Genomic DNA, 20,664 nt, shown 5'->3' on the forward strand with positions numbered 1-20,664 from the left:
TTGGTGTCAAACAACTCAGCAGAGTCCCAACCTCAATAATTATCAAAAAAATTGTGAAATTTGTAAACAATATGGCCGACATATGCAAATTAATCTTACCGTGGCACACCCAAATTTACTCTAACAGCTGTAACTTTTGAATGCTTAAACCTACACTAATGCCACTTTAGACCGTTGATGCCAACATGATTCTGAGGTAGCCCCTCAATCTGTGTAGACATACGCCTCCAGGGGGCGGAGCCAAAGCTAAAAATCTGTTTCTCAGGAACCGTACAAGCTATGAAGCTCTCCTTTGGCATGTATCATCTATGGCCTATGTCCTAATGTTTTACAGAAGGAAAATTTGATATGCAAATTTTTGCGATCGTTATTAGCCAATCAGTTTCCAGCAAGCTTTTGACATGCTAAACAATGACCAATCAGGACGATACTTATACCCTACATGTATCTCAGGGCCTTCTATCATCCATTAAAATATGGCGTTGATTGGCCTCAAGGGGGCGCTATAGCAGAAAATCAGTTATATCTAAAGGTACAAGTGGCCTAGGCTTGTTATTCTTTTTTAGTTGTATACTTTGCTGTAGCCTTTACAACTTTGTAATTACATGTATTTACCAAAAATGGAAAGATTTTCATCAGTGGCCAAAAGAGTAAAAAATGCTCTTTTCGAACTTGTCTTTAAGTCCTTAATCAATCAAAATAACTTTGGTCTTGATACAATCTTGAGACCCTGTAGGTAAATAATTATCAAAAAAATCGTGACATTTTAACTATTTGAGGCCCATAAACCTTGACCAAACATGTACGTGAAAGCCTTTTCAGAGTTATTTGGCCAAAACTCTGTCAAAGTTTAAAACATGCCAAAACTGTTGAAGCTACTAATTAACAATGACATTTGAAGCACATTTGCCAAGTATGAGCCAAATAAGTCTTCAGTAGGCTCTACAGTGAAAAAATAACTATTTTCAATTTATTCTATTTATCGCTATTTTCCAACCTAAATGGACAGAAGACAGGAACCTTTCACCCTATCAACACACACATTTATACACATATATAGACTGATAATCTGATCTTGATTGCAAATTTTCAGCCAAATCGGACATGTTTTCCCTCTACAACGGCTGGAAAACTACAGCGATTTTGTAGGCCTCAAGCCTGTATTATCGCTTTTTTCAAACCTAAATGGACATAAGTCAGGAACCTTTGACCCTATCGACACAGAAATTGACATACATATATAGACTGATATTGTGATCTTGATTGCAAATTTTGAGCCAAATCAGATATTTTTTGCCTCTAATATGGCCAAAGAGCAACAGCCATTTTGTAGGCCATAAGCCTGTATTATCGCTTTTTTCAAACCTAAATGGACAGAAGTCAGGAACCTTTGACCCTATCAACACACAAATTTACACACATATATATGCAGACCACTTGATCATGAGTACCAATTTGGAGCCCAATCGGACTTTTCTTCTCTTTTTAATAAATAGAAACACACTGATAGGGAATGTTCTGTCTTACTTATAGAGTGATAGATTTCCAGCAGGTTATATGTGGTCTCTTGCTGCGCTCTGGTGGTCATTTGGTGAAACAGCTACATTTGAATTATTCTAAATTAAAGCTCTGCTGAACTTATTTAATCATTTTTGTCTTGCTTAATTGAACATATTTATCCTTCTTGGTCATGCTAGTCAGCCACCTGGGTCATTCTTATTTATGCTCCACCCACTTAATTTTTTTTTAATTTGCATAATATGCAAAACCTACTTTTGAGATCTTGTCTTTGCCTCCTTGACCAATCATGACATGTTTGGTGTCAAACAGTTCAGCAGAGCTTACTCCTCAATAATTATAAAAAAAAATCTTTACATTTATAAACAATATGGCCACCATATGCAAATTAGTTTTACCATGGTGCAGTAAAATGTCTTCAACACTTATAACTTTTGAATGCTTAACCTGACACTAATACCACTTCAGTCCTTTGATCATTACATGATTCTCAGATACCCTGTGGGTTTAAGTGGACATACACCGCCCCAGGGGGCGGGGCCAATGCTCGATAGCTGTTTCTCTACAACCATACAAGCTATCAAGGTCATCCTTGCCAATTATCATCTATGGCCCATGCACTAATGGTACACCAAATGAAAATTTGATATGGACACTTTTGTGGTCACTATTAGCCAATCACATTCCAGCAAGCTTTTGACAGGCAGAATGTTTATCAGGTCAAAACTTATACACTATATATGGGTTATTTATATGCCCTTTTTATGCCTTGTGTTTTGTGAATTTAAGAACTGAAGTTGTTTCACCAAATGCCCACTAGAGTGCAGCAAGACACCACATAAAACCTGATGAACACTACAGCTCAATTTATCAATGCTTTTCAACTAGTTTACTCACACCACTCATCTAGCATTGTCATTTTGGTCTTTATGGTCACGCTGGTTACCCAGCTTGGTTATCCAGTTTGGTGATGACGGTCAACCAGCAACAGGTTTTGAGCCTAACTGGCCTCCAGGGGCCTCTTTGCCTGTGACGCTCGAACCCCGTAAATCGCCGCTTGCGGCTATATTTATTATTATTATTATTATTATTATTATTATTCTTATTCTTTTTCTGCCATAGAAGTGATTGGGCAGAAGAAACCGTAAGGCCTACAGGGCTGAGACTTGGTCATATGGTAGTACTTCTCACCGCTACTCAGATTCAAAAGATGAGCCCGATCGGCCTCAAGGGGGCGCTATGGCGAAGGTCAACGCGTTTGGCCCCGTAACTCCTACGCCCTGATAGCTAGAGCAAAAATTCTTGCATTATATGATTCCTTGGATAATGGCAAATCAAAAAGGTCAATAGAACCACTAAGCTCCGCCCACTTAGATTTTTTGCTATTTAGCATAATATGCAAAACCTACTTTTGAGAACTTGTCCAAGGGTCATTGACCAATCCTGTCATATTTGGTGTCAAACAACTCAGCAGAGTCCCATTCTCAATAATTATCGAAAAAATTGTGAAATTTGTAAACAATATGGCCGCCATATGCAAATTAATCTTACCGTGGCACACCCAAATATACTCTAACAGCTGTAACTTTTGAATGCTTAAATCTACACTAATGCCACTTTACAACTTTGATGCCAACATGATTCTGAGGTAGCCCGTCAATCTGTGTAGACATACGCCCCCAGGGGGCGGAGCCAAAGCTAAAAATCTGTTTCTCAGGAACCGTACAAGCTATGAAGGTCTCCTTTGGCATGTATCATCTATGGCCTATGTCCTAATGTTTTACAGAAGGAAAATTTGATATGCAAATTTTTGCGATCGTTATTAGCCAATCAGATTCCAGCAAGCTTTTGACAGGCTAAACAATGACCAATCAGGACGATACTTATACCCTACATGTATCTCAGGGCCTTCTATCATCCCTTAAAATATGGCGTTGATTGGCCTCAAGGGGGCGCTATAGCAGAAAATCAGTTATATCTAAAGGTACAAGTGGCCTAGGCTTGTTATTCTTTTTTAGTTGTATACTTTGCTGTAGCCTTTACAACTTTGTAATTACATATGTTTACCAAAAATGCAAAGATTTTCATCAGTGGCCAAAAGAGTAAAAATTGCTCTTTTCGAACTTGTCTTTAAGTCCTTAATCAATCAAAACAAATTTGGTCTTGATGCAATCTTGAGACCCTGTAGGTAAATAATTATCAAAAAAATCTTGACATTTTAACTATTTGAGGCCCATAAACCTTGATCAAACATGTACGTGAAAGCCTTTTCAGAGTTATTTGGCCAAAACTCTGTCAAAGTTTAAAACATGCCAAAACTGTTGAAGCTACTACTTAACAATGGCATTTGAAGTACATGTGCCAAGTATGAGCCAAATAAGTCTTCAGTAGGCTCTACAGTGAAAAAATAACTATTTTCAATTTATTCTATTTATCGCTATTTTCCAACCTAAATTGACAGAAGACAGGAACCTTTCACCCTATCAACACACAAATTTATACACATATATAGACTGATAATCTGATCTTGATTGCAAATATTCAGCCAAATCGGACATGATTTGCCTCTACAACGGCTGGAAAACTACAGCGATTTTGTAGGCCTCAAGCCTGTATTATCGCTTTTTTCAAATCTAAATTGACAGAAGTCAGGAACCTTTGACCCTATTGACACAGAAATTGACATACATGTATATACAGACCACTTGATCATGAGTACCAATTTGGAGCCCAATCGGACTTTTCTTCTCTTTTTAATAAATAGAAACACACTGATAGGGAATGTTCTGTCTTACTTATAGAGTGATAGATTTCCAGCAGGTTATATGTGGTCTCTTGCTGCGCTCTGGTGGTCATTTGGTGAAACAGCTACAGGTGATTTATTCTAAATTAAAGCTCTGCTGAACTTATTCAATCTTGCTTGTCTTGCTTAATTGAACATATTTATCCTTCTTGTTCATGCTGGTCAGCCACCTGGGTCATTCTTGTTTATGCTCCACCCACTTAATTTTTTTTTAAATTTGCATAATATGCAAAACCTACTTTTGAGATCTTGTCCTTGGATCCTTGACCAATCATGACATGTTTGGTGTCAAACAGTTCAGCAGAGCTTACTCCTCAATAATTATTAAAAAAATCTTTACATTTATAAACAATATGGCCGCCATATGCAAATGAGTTCTACCATGGTGCAGTAAAATGTCTTTAACACTTATAACTTTTGAATGCTTAACCTGACACTAATACCACTTCAGTCCTTTGATCATTACATGATTCTCAGATACCCTGTCAGTTTAAGTAGACATACACCCCCCCAGGGGGCGGGGCCAATGCTCGATAGCTGTTTCTCTAGAACCATACAAGCTATCAAGGTCATCCTAGCCAATTATCATCTATGGCCCATGCACTAATGGTACACCAAATGAAAATTTGATATGGACACTTTTGTGGTCACTATTAGCCAATCACATTCCAGCAAGCTTTTAACAGGCGGAATGTTAATCAGGTCAAAACTTATATACTATATACGGGTTATTTATATGCCCTTTTTATGCCTTGTGTTTTTTCAATTTAAGAACTGAATTTGTTTCACCAAATGCGCACTAGAGTGCAGTAAGACACCACATAAAACCTGATGAACACTACAGCTCAATTTATCAATGCTTTTCAACTAGTTTACTCACACCACTCATCTAGCATTGTCATTATGGTCTTTATGGTCACGCTGGTCACCCAGCTTGGTTATGCTGGCCATCCAGCTTGGTCATGCTGGCCATTCACATTGGTCATTATGGTCCTGCTGGTCATTCAGCTTTGTCCTCATAGTAATGGTGGTCTTCCAGCTTGGTCATACTGGCCAACCACCTTTGCCATGCTGGTCATCCAGTTTGGTCATTATGGTCTTCCAGCTTGGTCAATATGGTCAACAAGTTTGTCATCCAGATTAGTCATGCTGGTAATCTAGCTTGGTCTTCACGGTCATGCTGGTCATCCTCATCCAGTTTGGCGATGCCGGTCAACCGGCAACATGTTTTAAGCCTAACTGGCCTCCAGGGGTCTCTTTGCCTGTAACGCTCGAACCCCGTAAATCGCCGCTTGCGGCTATATTTATTATTATTATTCTTTTTCTCCTGAAAAAACAGTTGTGCAGCCTAAACCGTAAGTCATAGAGAAATGAAACTTGGTAGGTAGATGTAGGATCAGTGCATCTCGGTGGACAACAAAAATGGCACCGATTGGTCAAGTGGTGGCGCTATAAACAAGGAAATTCATTTTTCACAATTTTCTCAATAACTCAAAAACCATAAGACCTACAGTCAAAATTCTTTTTTTGATGGATTCCTTGGGTCAATACCAACAACGTTCCAATTTGGACCATGCACTTCCGTCTGTATAGATTTTGTGCTAATTTGCATAATATGCAAAACCTACTTTTGCAAACTAGTCCTAGGAATTTTGACCAATCCTGGCATGTTTGGTATCAAAACACTCGTGAGAGCATGCGCTTCAATATTCATTAAGAAAAAGTTGAAATATGTAAACAATATGGCCGCCATATGCAAATTAGTCCTTCCGGATATATGCCCCATTCACTTCAAGAGGTAAATTTGGAGCACTGTTTCTCAGCAACCGTGCAACCTAGCAAGTTGAAACTTTGCATGCAGAATCTATCATACAGCCTCTAAAGGATGTTCAAAGGGCAACTTAATCAATCAACATGGCTGAACACCATCAGCCAATCAGCATTCAGCAGGCATTTTGGCAGGCTGAATGTTGCCCAATCTGGATGATATTTGGCAGTTATGTTCAGGTGGAGACACTGTAGTGACCTGCAAAGTGCTGAAACAATCCGCCCACTGGGGGGCGCTGTTCCAAAAAAACGAGTATATGTCAATCATGCTGTACTATTTTGACATCTAATTGTTTTTGCCATATTTAGTACAGTGGCTCTGACAAATTTCTCAATACAACTATGTTTAAAAAGTGCTTTGTTCATTCATAATTGCTAATTGTTTGAAAATAGCTATATTGAAACTACTCTCTGGATATTTGGCCTATCACCTCCATTTCAGTCTTGCTGCACACTGTAGAGTCTCTAGGTAAATGTTCATTAAAAACATTTGTGAAAATTTCACATACAATACTCTCCAGGCATCAAGCAATCTGTGCGTCCTTGGAATTTCTAACCTAAATTGCTGTAACTCTGCAGTATTTGCTGTAATCTCACAATGTTAAAGACCTCTGTACAATATCACTCTGATGAAGCGCCATTTAATACAGAACTAGATTAAGAATAACTTGACATTACATGTCATATCAGAACATTCACTCCTTTGTGCCTCTTCTCAACATTAATAACAGGTGAAAGAATTTTGATCATTTCTAAATGTGACAGAATGTCTCCAATTGTGTTAGACCTTCTTACACATCACCATCCTATGCTCTAGTAGGCACCATTGTGCTAGTTGGTGCTTGATGAAGCGCCATTTAATTCAGAACTAGATTTATAATAACTTCGTAATTACATGTCATATCAGAACATTCACTCCTTTGTGTTAATTTAAACTTGTTTGGTCAAACATTTCAGCTTGTTCTGCAAAGGTTCAAAGGTCAATCTGAATACCACTTTGTGAACATTCTGGTTGAAGCCACCTGATCAATACCAATAACATGTAGACACATTTTGACTAGATCTAACTCACTTAATGAATATCCTACAAAGTTCTCTAGATTTACATGTGAATTTAAGCACTGATCAGTTTGAAAGGCCTCTGCTCAACATTAATAACAGGTGAAAAACTTGATAATTTCTAAATGTGACTTGGCATCTCCAATCATATTAGACCTTTTTACACATCACCATTCAATGCTCCAGTAGGCACCATTGTGCAAGTTGGTGCTTGAACCCGATGATTGCCGCTTGCGGCTATATTTTTAATTTGATATTGATATTTTGTTAAAACCTAATTGTATGCTGGCCTTTCCCTCTTTTTGCATTATAAAGATTTTTTTTCTTTATAATACAAAAACAGTTTAAATTTTCAGAAATTAATAAAACACAATTTAATTTCACAATTTAAATAAAAATGCTCAAAAAAATTGGACATCTTTGTCAGTTCTAGTGTGAACCCCTATTTGATCGGTAGATATATATTTTTTTAGATCCGTTTCATTAAAGGATTAGAGCTGCAGGTTCTGTGCTCATCAATGATGCAGATGTTATTTGTGGACCTTTAACGAAAGGTGGTGAACCAAACCATGTTCTGCTCACATTCTGCATTGATGGATCAGTTTGTAGAGCTGAAGCTGCAAGGCCAGTCTGCATTTAGAATTGTATTATTAATACAGGTGCTGGTCAACGAATTAGAATAATTTGAAATAGTGCAATCATGAAATTCTTTGAATGCATTTTTTGTGCAGAAAGCAAATCAGGTGTTCACCGCACCTGTCCTACTCGTTAGACTAATCACAGAACTCGTTACCTGGAAAAAAATTTGCTCAGCTGAGCTTTCCAAAAGGCCCATTTAGGCCATTTAACTGTGACACTGTTGTTTTATTGAATTAGAATAATGGAGTGTTCTGTGAAGAGTGTTCACTGTGCAGTATAAAGTCAGGGTTGAGTAGAATTTCTAAGTTGTAAAATCAATCATGGGTAAGCAGCGCGACCTCTCAACAGGAATAGTGGCTCAAATTCAAGCCCTTCGCCAACAAGGCTTGACCCAAACTAAAATTGCTGAGCAGCTTGGCATCAGCCAGTCTTCCGTCTGCAAAGCTCTCAAGAAAAACTGCAGCAAGCGCACCAACTGTTCTGGCATCCGAAAAACTTCTGCTCGCGACAACAAGCAGCTGAGAAAGATCGCAGTCAGCAACCGGTTCAAGTCCACTTCCGAGCTCACCGACTTGTGGAACAAGCAGACCGGCGCTGACGTCTCCAGATCAACCAGCACCTGTAGATCCTCACCCTGTTGTAGAAGTATTGTTCTATAGGTCAATGAGAAAATGCAGCCCGTTTTGTGTCTGTGGCAAAGATTTATGTGGCTGCAAGATTTACAAGTTCCTTAAATTCCTATGTTTTATATATCTTTTATTTGAGAGGTTAAATACATACGTTTGTTACATAAATTATATTTTTAGTCGGATAACAAATGAAAATGCAACAGAATTTAAGCAGAATAATATTTTTTACAGCTCCCATCTTGTGTACAGTTTGCTCATAGTGAATAATAAGTGGCTGACATTTAAAAAATAATTCACACCTTGTTTCACACTTTGAAAAAATTGAATGCCATCTACTGTTTTATAAAAGACTTCCTGAAATAGTTGCTTTTCTGGAGACAGTGTCTTTATGTCCTTTTGCTTTTCTCCTTCAGCTGCTCCAGACATCACAGGACATAAGCGCAGTGAGAATAAGAATGAGGGAGAACGTGCTGTCCTCTACTGCAAGTCCGTGGGCTACCCTCACCCTCTGTGGACCTGGCGCAAGTTAGGCGAGGGTGCCTCCTTTGTATGTTTCACTTGCTTACCTCACTTGTAAAATAATAATAATATTAACAGTAATAATAATGATAATACATTAGTGGTTTTATGTTTTCATTTGTTTCTGAAAAACAAATTGTACTAAAACTATAATTCCTTTAGGCAGTGCCAAACCGCAAGTCCTAGCATTAGTTAATTACCAACTTCTTCTTGAGCAAAGGTGCTCAGAGCAGGGCAGAGGTAAAGACTAGAGCTAAGGGACACTGCCTAAAACAATTCATCCCTCTCTAACAAAGACCCAGTCCGGTGTGTATTAAGAAGTAGAAGAACAAATCTGCAGAATTCCTGCCTTATAGTACCAGAGGTCCCCGTACTGCTTTGTTGGTAGTGTCATTTTTCTATGCATTTAAAATTATTGTTTCAATCCAAATGTAATGAGTTTCCTCTTACAAAACTAAAGTTACATACAGAGCTCTAAACAAAACAGCAGTGTGCACAACAGCAGAGTGAGGTGACTAGAATCTTATTTTTGCTTCAATGTGACACAGATCTGATTAATTTCATCACTGTCAGTATGTCAAATCAGATCTTTTCAAGGACAAAATCAGATAAATACCTCATGAATAGTTTGTTGTGTTTGACTAATTAACACTGACTAAATAACACGACATGTTATGTTCTGTTCTGAACACTTCCAGTCGTATTTCCCCTAGTGATTATTCTCCTAATTTATACATTTCCATATCTTGTTTCAGTATTTATGTAGGTGAACCATCAAATCGGAATTGATTAATGGGGCTTAAGTGAATGTAGCCAAATTTTCCACCAATGCAAAAAGCACTTTAATCAGGCAACAAACCATTTAAGTATTTATTTTTTTATCCTGGTTCTTTACCCTCTTATCCTCATATGCTTTCTTTAATCACCCTACAGGACATTGACAATTCCTCTGGCCGCTTTTTTATCAGCAACAAGGATAACTACACAGAGTTGTCCATTATTAACCTGGATATTGAATCTGACCCTGGGGAGTACGAGTGCAGCGCCAACAACATGATCGGAAACTCTACCATGACCTCAGTGCTCCGTGTTCGAAGTCACCTGGCCCCCCTGTGGCCCTTGCTGGGGGTCCTAGCTGAAATCATTGTTTTGGTCCTCATCATTGTTATCTATGAGAAACGCAAGAAGCCTGATGAGGTGCCTGATGGTGAGTTCACATTTCTTTTGTTTGGATAAAAGCTATAATGGTTAAAGAAATAATACAGGTTTTTACTAAGAATGAATTAATGGATGGATGGATGGATGGATGATGGGTGGGTGTATGGATGGATGGATGCTTTACACTTGACATTAGGGATAGATTTCACAGATGTGTGATGGTCACTTTATAACGCCATTGTTTTTCCCCTACACCCTCTCAGAGCAAGTCCTTTGGAAAAATTTGTCTGTCATCTGATACCGATGTTCTATCACACTTAATAATTCAGTCTGAGGAAGTCCAGTCCAAACACACACACGCACACGACCAAATGAGGTCGGTCATCTGGCCCTAATCTGATAGTCAGGAGAAATGTGACTCCATTGTGTATGGGTAGCTCACAGCCATTCAATTATTCATGTCTGCAGAGGTCTAGTCCCAGGGTATTTGTGTCCACCTGTATTGTGCTAGATCTGTTGACAGATCTATTGTGCCAGATCTGTTGACAGCTTGGCTGAAGATATTGCTAGGTGGTCTAATGCCTTTAGTTCCTGTGCAGACTTTTTTTTAGTTAATTTGTCCAGTATTAGTTTTTTAGATAATTTGTTATTGGAGTATTGGATTATAGCTTTGTAGTAAATGTAGTATATTTTGCTAATTGCAAAATTAAATTGATCAATAATAGTAGGCAGGGCAAATATATTCACTATTAAACACTGCCACCTGGTGGCTAAGAATCTTATTCCTCCTTTCACACTCAGGTGTTGGATTAAGTTCTGTTTAGACATTTTGATTTTGTAACACACCTCTCTCTCCCTGATTTGCATTACCTTAAACACTGGGTGGTAAGTGAGAGAACCTGCATGATCTTTGAGTCTGAATTTGCTGTTCATCCAAACATTTCCACTACATTCACCCATATAACAATCTGCATTATACTCTCTTCCTGGCTTGAGTCTAATAACTAGTGTTGGATTATTTTTTTCTTTGAATAAAATAGAGTGCTTCCCTCACTGTTACTAGTTTGACTTCAAACTGACCTCATGGAAAATTTCCCTTTTTTGTTATTTCATTTATGTTTACATAAGCATGATATATCTAGATTCTTAGAATAACAACATTATCAGTGTATTTGAGTGTCATAACATGCATTTGCTGTAAAACAACCAACAAATACATTTATTCAGCTGATAATGCAACCCTGTCATCTTTTGAATGACAGCAAAAAACATTATTTGTTTTTTGTCTTTTAATAGGATTGTGACTTTTTGGTTTTACTAACATGTAGCCCGCTGTGGATCCATACTGTAGATTGTGGTGTGACATAATGCATGATAATGCACTACATAAGAATGTGTCTGACGTACAAGTTTTACACTAACATGCTTAATGTTTTACTTCCTAATCTGCTTAAGATGATGAACCAGCTGGCCCAATGTAAGTATCTTCCAGTTTTCTTTCTGATTACCATTAAGGTCCTGAATGCATTAAGACAGTCAGAATCATTATTGTCACGGATGTACCTTGCCTCAGCAATGCAGCACAATGTAATGTTCCTGATTCAACTTATCACAGTCTTTAATGTCAGCCGTGTTAAATTAATGTCGTTTGGAGTTACAGCTTCAAAGCAGTGTGTGGAAACAGGTAATTCAGCAAGACAGGCATAAGGTACTGCAGAGACTTACAGCTCTAATCCAGAAGATTCCAATCTAAAACCTGCATTTTATGTAATATGACACATAGTCTGTTCTATTTGCCTCTCATTTTTTTATTCATACTTAATACAAAGGGTGATAAAAGATTAATGCCACAAAGTATCACATTGTATTGATTGTTTTAGACTGAGTAAAGACCTTAAAAGTCTACTTTTTAAAAGGTTTGGTAATAAAGATCAGCCAGGTCCTGAACTTTTTGGTTTGTGTTTGACCTGTTGAATAATAATTTGTCTCTCAGGAAAACTAATTCCACTAACAACCACAAAGACAAAAACCTACGTCAGAGGAACACAAACTGAGCTGTCCGAGAGTACAGTAAGTACAAATATATTAAATGAATCAGAATTAATCTAATATAATTAAAATCTAATTTATAAAACTTATATACACAATGTCATAAAAGAGTATATTCCTGATGCCTGTATTTGTTTGACTACATTGTTTAACTTATTTTTTCTTTCTTTTCAAAGTATATTTAAAACATGTTAAAAGATAATGAGAGAGAAAATGATAATTACAGTTACCTGTTTGACATATCATTTCTCAAAACTAAAAATTTTATTTCTTAATCTGAACGTAAGATAAAATAAGACTTATGAACTGGAGAATTAATTTAAACGTTTGCACTGACAAAATAATGTCCAAAATAACTTGACAGTATAAATGTTTCAAAGCGTAACATAAAACATTTAAGGATCTAAAAATTGTTAGCCGAGTTGGTTCTAGTAATTTCCTGGACAAGTTCCTTTGAGTATTTTTTGCAGAAACATTCACCACTATTCCAGGTTTTCTTCATTTGGAGATAATGCCTTACTAAAGTTCCAGAGCTTTAAATTGGCTTCATAAACATCTGTAATGTTACATTAATGTTATTTTAGTAGCCATCTTTTCTGCAGTCCCTTTCATTACAGAGTAGTGTGGTGCAGACTGAAACATTTTATTCACTTCATATTAAGGGGTTATTAGGTAATTAGATTCAACAGGGCTGGCTGTAATGAAGTCTGTATGTGTTTTAAGTAACCCCATTTACTAATGTTGGTTATTTTTCATACATATGCAGTGGGTGTTGGATTTCTTTTCTTCAGTTGTTGTATTTTCTGTTTGGACATTGTTGTGGTCTTCTGTTAAATGTTTGGCGATGAATATTTGAAGTTACAATTTCCGAAAAGAGACTCAATTAATAAATCAACTGCTGCTGATATACTGTGGTGATGTCCTTGTTTTCACTGTTTTGTTTTTAATGACCATTTCTGTTTTGTTTTTGTTTTTTTTCCCAGATGATGACATTCATATCATGACCATATGAACGTAACATGGAGTTTTTTATTTAGGAAAAAGTATCTGGACTAAGAGAGAAGATCTGTGAGAAGAAGTGCATACGACCACTCGAGGCATGCCTTATAAGTTTGACGTGAAGAGGATGTCCGACAAGAATGAATCATGACTATAAATGCCGTGAATATTACAAATATTTTATTGCATGATTGTGTTGCTTTTTATTTATTTTTCATTCATAATGATCTTTTGTTTTCATGTCAACAAATAGTGCATGCAAGATATTAATCTGCTATTTGATACAGGTAGGAGATTTGGTTTGTGTGTTTTAGAGTGACTTCATGTAGATAACATTTATATTTCAAGCAAATGTTCTTTACACTTTGCAGCGTGTGCAAATCTACCACTATGTTTTTGGTATGACAGTTTTTGTACAGTTTATCATTTCACTGCATACCCTTTGGTAAGGTGGCTTATGGTTTTCTTTTTATTGTTGTTATTATTATTATTATTATTATTATTATTATTATTATTGATTTATGTTCTAGGCTTCAATGACAGATAAGGGCTTTTCAGTGTCCTTTGTTTAATTTGTACATATATTGTACATTTATTTATTTCTGTATGTATCATGTATCTGGAGATATCCATAGTTATCTGAATGTTCTTCATTCTGATGCACTTAAGTGTTCAGATGTAATTGCAAATCAGTAATGCCATTTTCTTCTGAATTCTAAACCTTATCTATCTATGACTCAGCTTTCTATGTATGCATTCTATACAGCATGGCTTATATCCTATGCAATATTTGTTCATATATAAATATAAATATATAGTAGATAAACATTTTTTACAATTGGCTTTTGGTTGCGTATTTAAAGATTTAATATTATAGGTTTGCCATTAATAGCGAAATGCTCTGTTCAAACCATCAACCAATGACACCTGACCATGTCCTGACACTCATTGCTCTACTACTCCATCTGCATGAGCTCCCTGCCTGTGCAGAGGTATAACTGTGCAGAAAAAATATCAAAGTGGGTCATACAGGACATCCATATCATTTTTAAGAAATAAAAATTCCAAAGTGATTCATCTGTGTCTGTTTTTTCTTCTTTTGTATGGCCACCATAGTCTGTTTTAAGGGCACTCAACAAATCTTGTTTGAGAGCTGTGGTATGGGGTGAAACATTTCTAAATTTATTTGACGTTTTTGATTAAAACACTGCTTTTTTCAACCTTACACGCAGCTTTTATATTAAACAATCTGCAAATATAATCATTGACAAGGTGCTGTCTTGTATCCATTTTGGGTCAGTGTAATGATTATTAGTTCAATTTTCCATCCATTTCTTGTTAAATGCAAAGACATAAAATTAGGGGTGAAACTTCATTATTTTATTTTTTCCTCATTAGTAAGTTTTTGTAGGTTTCATTTCTGCCCATCACGAGCTGATTTTCTGCGTAAAAAATAAGAACTGGATGTTTACACAAATCTTATTGTATAATTCAACCTTGTATTAAAAGATATAAAAACTAACATTAGACACTTAAGTTAGAATCAGTAAGGGTGAAGACAATGATTTTATCACATTGCTATTAATGAGCATTGTATAAGGACAGTGGCAGACAGTGATAGAAATATAAAGGGGGCGCTATGGAGTCCCCTTGCCACTCCTACAGCAAATGAACAAAGAATGGTAAACTATTTCCAAATTTGAATGTGTGTCAAAGTTTCCTCAAATTTCCATGCGTGATCAAGGTTTATCCACTTTCTGCTTTCATGTGGCGTCTCAGGAAATTCAGCTGCCTGCCATTTTGTCCTCCAGCAAATTATCTAGTTTCTTGTAGTTTATTCCTGCCAAAGATTAAGTGAAGCTGAAAAAACCTTGGTGAACTTCAGAAAAGTTTTAAAAAAATATGTAAAAAAAAAATGCAAAATGGCCAACTTGCTGTTGGGCGGGGCTAATACAAGACAATGACTAATACGTTCAGCAACATAGCATTTATGTTCCTGACAAAATTATGGAATATTGGAGAAAGTTTGTTACAATCACAAATCTTAAATTGCGATAAAACAGTACCTCTAATTAATTGTGAAAATCGCCCAGCTCTAGTGGACATGCTAACGTACATAATACACCTTAATTTCAGCATCCTGGTCTTGAAGGCACGCTGCCCAGGCCATTCTCTGCATTTACTTGCACCCTGAAACCCTGAAAGTGCTTGTTAATAAACTGATTTACTAAATCAGCTGTGTTCGGAGCAAGGCAAGCACTAAAATGTGCAGGGCATGGTGCTACAGGTTTAGGGTTGAGAAACACTTGGGCATGCTACAAATACAGCTCAAAACAAAAATTAAGAGACCACTTCAGTTTCTGAATCAGTTTCTCTGATTTTGCTATTTATAGGTATATGTTTGAGCAACATTAATATTGTAGTTTTATCCTATAAACAAGTCTTTCTCCCAAATCAAAATAATTTAGATTTATTTAAAGCATTGTTTTGCAGAAAATTAGAAATGGTTGAAATAACAAAAAAGATGCAGCGCTTTCAGACCTCAAATAATGCAAAGAAAACAAGTTCATATTCATATAAGTTTTAAGAGTTCAGAAATCAATATGTGGTGGAATAACCCTTGTTGTTTTATTATATAAACTACCGACAACATTTCTCCCAAATTCCAAATAAAAAAATGTCATGTAGAGCATTTATTTGCAGAAAATAAGAAACGGCTGAAATAACAAAAAAGATGCAGGGCTTTCAGACCTTAAATATTGCAAAGAAATTAAATTATTTTCATACACTTTACATTCATACAATTTTAGGACTTTAGAAATCAATATTTGGTGGAATAACCCTGGTTTTTAATCACAGTTTTCATGCATCTTGGCATGTTCTCCTCCACCAGTCTTACACACTGCTTTTGGATAACTTTATGCCACTTCTTGTTAAAAATTCCAGCCGTTCAGCTTGGTTCGATGGTCCATCCATCTTCCTCTTGATTATATTCCAGAGGTTTGCTCTTTGTAAAATCAAAGAAACTCATAAATTGTAAGTGGTCTCTTATTTTCTCTTTTCATTGGTCTCTTATCCAGAGCTCAATATTCTGATACAAAAAATACAGGGGTGAAACTCTACCTGTAGTTCTATTAATCTACCAGAGTGGGGCGTTACTGGCCAACAGTGAAAATACACAAAAACCTGTATGTTTCTTCTGCTATTGCACCAAAATGAGCTGCAGAGCCTGCAGTATACCAATAATATTAAAAAGGATTAGTGAAAAAGATTAGTATTTATATGACTCATAGTGTCAGCTAGAAGTTATATGATAGGCAAGTTATTATTATATGTATATACACTTCTAATAAATGTGAACTAAGCTTTTAGAGTGTGTAGCCCATACCCAGAGTCATTTTGCAGAATTACATAATATTATGAGGATGTCTTGTTTGTAATAGTTTCATAATATTAAACAAACTGCTGTTCTTATATATAAAAATAGCCTAAAAACTAATGGCACTACATGTAGTGGTATAATATGCATTTCTTATATGTACAAGAGATCTACCTAAACACACACATGTGACACATAGACTCAAAATAAAAATAATCCTCCAAGTAAGCACCTCCAGCTATTGTCTTTATTGTCTCTCATTCTGTGCTGGAATGGAGAATTAGTGGACAGGCAGTAGGCTACTTCTGACTCATATAGGCTACATATTGTGCTCGAAAGGCCACAGGCTTTATCTGTTCTAGTACAGATTATGCTGACGTTCTTCATTCAGTGTCTATCATGCGTCCCCCGGCAGCCTTGTCAAAGTACTTGATACCATGACCTCACCATCTGACTTGCTAAACTGTTTCCCAGTAGCCAGGGTCTCTATACATCAAGATTATGTAATGGTATACTAATGATGACCATATAAGAGGAGGAATTACATCAACAGGATCATTAGCAGGACTCTGGTGTTCACTTTTATATTATTATTTTTTTCTTCTGTAGCTTTTCTGTTTCTCATTTCAACAACAGCAAAAAAGAAACCCATGCATTTACTTTTGCTTGTATGGGCTAAATAGACCATATTTCTGCAAAATAGCACAGGTGTGGGTGTTTTACACCTATTACATTGCCTGCATTTGATTTATTATTTTATTTATGTTTTTATTCAGTAAAACAAGCCAGCATGTCCAGCTCAAGCCAGTCTAATATAGCTCTTGACCAGCATAAGGTTTTTTTATTTGTTGTTGTTGTTTGAATTGAATAGTTTAGGTGGTCTATAAGGACGATCACTGCTAGACAACCAGTATGACCAAGATTGACCACCCCAGATAACTTTAGACATTTTGGTTGGCAGAACATTCTGGGTATGGATCATTTTTTGTTGTTCTTTGGTTCCAATGGGAAGTTGCTGTTTGGTTGTGCAATATGTGTGTGGGAAACTCATAACCATGAAAAAAAGTAATTGAACTTTAGATTAGTAATCTTAGAGTAGACATTTTCCTAATGTTCTGGAAATATTATGTTCTGTTTGACCAAATACAAAATACAAATCGTCGCTGTCCAATAAAAACAAGTATTTTCAAAACAGCAACTTTAGGAGAGAGATAAAACCTTAACTCTTAACTTTCCATTGAAGTCAATGTAAAAACTGTTTATTTTAGGTCATTTTGGAGAAATTATATTGGTCCATACATCAAAAAAATAACACAGTATAAGGGACAGTTGGTTTGCTGAAATAATGTAGTAATCTGAAAAACTGACAAAAATAGAGATAACTTGTTTGATACATTGGCCAGCTACGAAATACACTATTTTGGTCAAAGACATGGTTAACCAGCTTGTTTACCAGTAAAGGGTGTGTTTTTTGTTTTGTTTTGTTTTTTTGGATGAACAGCTTTTCAACCACCTTGACCATCATAGGCCAGCTCAGACAATCTAAATCCCGAGTCCTATTCCAGACCTGGGGAAACTGAATTGCTTTTAGCACCCCCACCCTCACCCCACCCCCTCCTTTCTTTTGTCATTCCATCATTGCCTTTCCGTTCTTGTCAGCATAGCCTCTGGACACAAGATCCAAATGTCAAGCCCTGGCTGTAATTTCTCCTCTTTGTCCTACAGCAGCATCCATACACATCCATGTTTTATGCCCGCGATAACGCTAACGCTACAGGACATCCACATCCACTACACTACCCTGGATCGTTCTGACGGGATATGGCCACGTCCTGACCCCCCTCGATCGCTGCATAATTAACATACATCCTATTCAAGGACACACTTGCTTGTGTCAGACTTCAAATCTGAGTCATGTTAGCCCCCTCCTTCCCACCCCTTTCCAAACGCTCTGTGATGATGCACCTGATGCACGTGCCTAACCCTGTCTCCATCCTGTACGTATTTCTGGCACGGCGTTGGAATATCTGCCCCTCTTCCCCCCACCATGTAAAAATGTAAAATATCCCATTTAGCTTCTCATCCTTTGCTTGCACACATCAGCAACATCAATGGCACAGACACAGCAAGCAGGCTGTGTCGTTTTCTTTTTCCTTTTTTTTCTTCTTTTTTTTTCAATCACCCCCCTATCCCCTCCACCCACCCACCTCCTAGCATCCATCCAACCATCCATCTCCTCCCCTCGTATCCCATCCTATCCCCTCCCCTCCACCAGCGTTGGTTTAGGTGCTTCGAGCTTATTTGCTGTGGCACCGCGCGCGCGCTCCGTCTCTCTCTCCTCTCTCTCTCCTCTTCACTCATTCACTCCGCCACGCAACGCTGCGGGACGCTGCTGGATTACGCTCTGCGTGTGGCTGGCTGGCTGGCTGGCTGGCTTGTTTGCATCACCCAAGATCACCGTTTTTGTTTTGGAGTGTGTTTTTTTGAGGGGAGGCTCGTGCGTCGTCACGTCGTTTACCTAACCTCTGTCTATCAATCCATCATCCATCCACCTATCCATCCGTCCTCCTTCAGCAGCATCCCTGCATCCCAGCGCGCTCTGCATCTCAGCACGCTCGCCTGGCTTGTCTCTCTCTTTCTCTCTCTCTCTCTCTCCCTCACTCTCTCTCCCTCTCTCTCTCTCACTGGCGGGATGGACGGCACGCGCTGCTCTCCAGCTTCTCTGCGCGATGCCCATGTCATCTGAGGCTTAAGAAGAGGACAAGAAACAAAGCAACTTATCTCTCCCTCTCCACTGTTCTCTTTTACCCTCCATTCAGCTTGCATCTCTTTTGTTGCCATGGACCGGCTGCACTCATCCATGCGCAAGCGTCTCTACAGCCAAGGGGACACGGCGGAGGATGGTGAGCAGGATGCGCGCAGGAAGAGCGTGAGGATGAAGCAGCTGTTGCCCTCTGCCTCGCCGACCGGGAGCAGCGGAGAGAGAGAAAGAGCAGGAGGTGAACGAGGAGGAGGAGGAGGTGGGGGATCAGGAGGAGGAGGAAGCGGGGGAGGCGAGACGGAGACGGACATGGGCAGCAGAGCCTTCATCAGGGCAAACGGTGACTGCCGGAGGTTCAGGGGCAGCAGCAGCATGCCAGAGGGAGATGCTGCCGAGCAGAGGCGCCTGATCACCGAGGAGGAGGCCAGCCCTGAGGAGGAGGACGAGGAGGAGGAGGATGAGGAGGCAGAGGAGAAGTGGAGGAAGAGGGAGCGAGAGAGGAAGAGGGAGATGGAGGAAGAGGAGGTGGTGGTGGAGGAGAGGGAGAGGGAGAGGACACCCAGTCTGGGCAAGTTGGAGAGTGGCGAGCAGATGGACGAGGAGAGGCTGTACCAGGCCGGTTTCATGCACAGGCAACTGGGCGCCATGCTGCAGCCCGGGGTCAACAAGTTCTCCCTGCGCATGTTCGGCAGCGAGAAGGCCGTGGAGAGGGAGCAGGAGAGGGTCAAGTCGGCCGGCTTCTGGATCATCCACCCCTACAGTGACTTCAGGTCTTTCTCGCATGAATGTCATTTTCATGAGCCCGTAGACTGAGCCGAACAGGGGTCACTCTATTGGCAAGACATTCATCAGGTTTTTATAGCCTATTAAACACATCTTCCATTCAGTTCTAAGCGGTTCGGCTCGTAAATCAGCTCATTGAAAGTATAGGCTGGGACGTGCCGTCCTGTCAGTTCTGTGGGACATTAGTTGTTAATTGAGATCATTGCCGATATAGGCCTAAGCATTTAGTTAATTTACTGATGTTGGAACCTATGTTCCGCTCATTTCCAACTTTTTCCTGTGTAAATCAATATAACAGAAACAAATTCTCAAGCCATTTTACTGCATAAATTCATTTAGTTTATAAAAGGGCTTTACTGTATATGCATGATTACTAAAAACATAGACCTAATATTTTTCCCTCCTTTAGGTTTAAAGATTTCAATTAAAGCAGTCTGGAATTGTTGATTTAAAGGTCACAAAGTGAGTAAGTATGACTTTGCTCAGATATCATTTAACATGCCTATTTACAACCCTGTTATTTCGCCTTAGAATAAAACAC

General features: G+C 38.2%; 2 protein-coding genes across 9 annotated transcripts in view; both read left to right on the forward strand.

Moving 5' to 3' along the window:
- Positions 1-14,273, forward strand: part of nptna (neuroplastin a) — a 68,536-nt gene extending 54,263 nt beyond the window's left edge. For 3 of the 8 annotated variants that reach the window (XM_049474566.1, XM_015605122.3, XM_007246609.4), the window contains 5 exons: positions 8,889-9,022; positions 9,928-10,201; positions 11,608-11,629; positions 12,146-12,222; positions 13,185-14,273. In XM_049474566.1, the coding sequence (XP_049330523.1) occupies positions 8,889-9,022; positions 9,928-10,201; positions 11,608-11,629; positions 12,146-12,206 (491 nt within the window). In that variant the 3' untranslated portion in view covers positions 12,207-12,222; positions 13,185-14,273. Of the gene's footprint in view, positions 1-8,888; positions 9,023-9,927; positions 10,202-11,042; positions 11,630-12,145; positions 12,223-13,184 lie in introns of all 8 variants that reach the window. The other 5 variants (XR_007437825.1, XM_049474567.1, XR_007437826.1 and 2 more) reach the window with 5 other exon arrangements.
- Positions 14,274-18,874: 4,601 nt separating this feature from the next.
- Positions 18,875-20,664, forward strand: part of hcn4l (hyperpolarization activated cyclic nucleotide-gated potassium channel 4l) — a 35,343-nt gene continuing 33,553 nt past the window's right edge. The window contains exon 1 of the mRNA XM_015605106.3: positions 18,875-20,110. Within this exon, the coding sequence (XP_015460592.3) occupies positions 19,419-20,110 (692 nt within the window). The 5' untranslated portion in view covers positions 18,875-19,418. The remainder of the gene's footprint in view (positions 20,111-20,664) is intronic.

This window comes from Astyanax mexicanus, chromosome 2 (assembly GCF_023375975.1).
Source record: "Astyanax mexicanus isolate ESR-SI-001 chromosome 2, AstMex3_surface, whole genome shotgun sequence".
Classification (NCBI taxonomy): Eukaryota; Metazoa; Chordata; class Actinopteri; order Characiformes; family Acestrorhamphidae; genus Astyanax; species Astyanax mexicanus.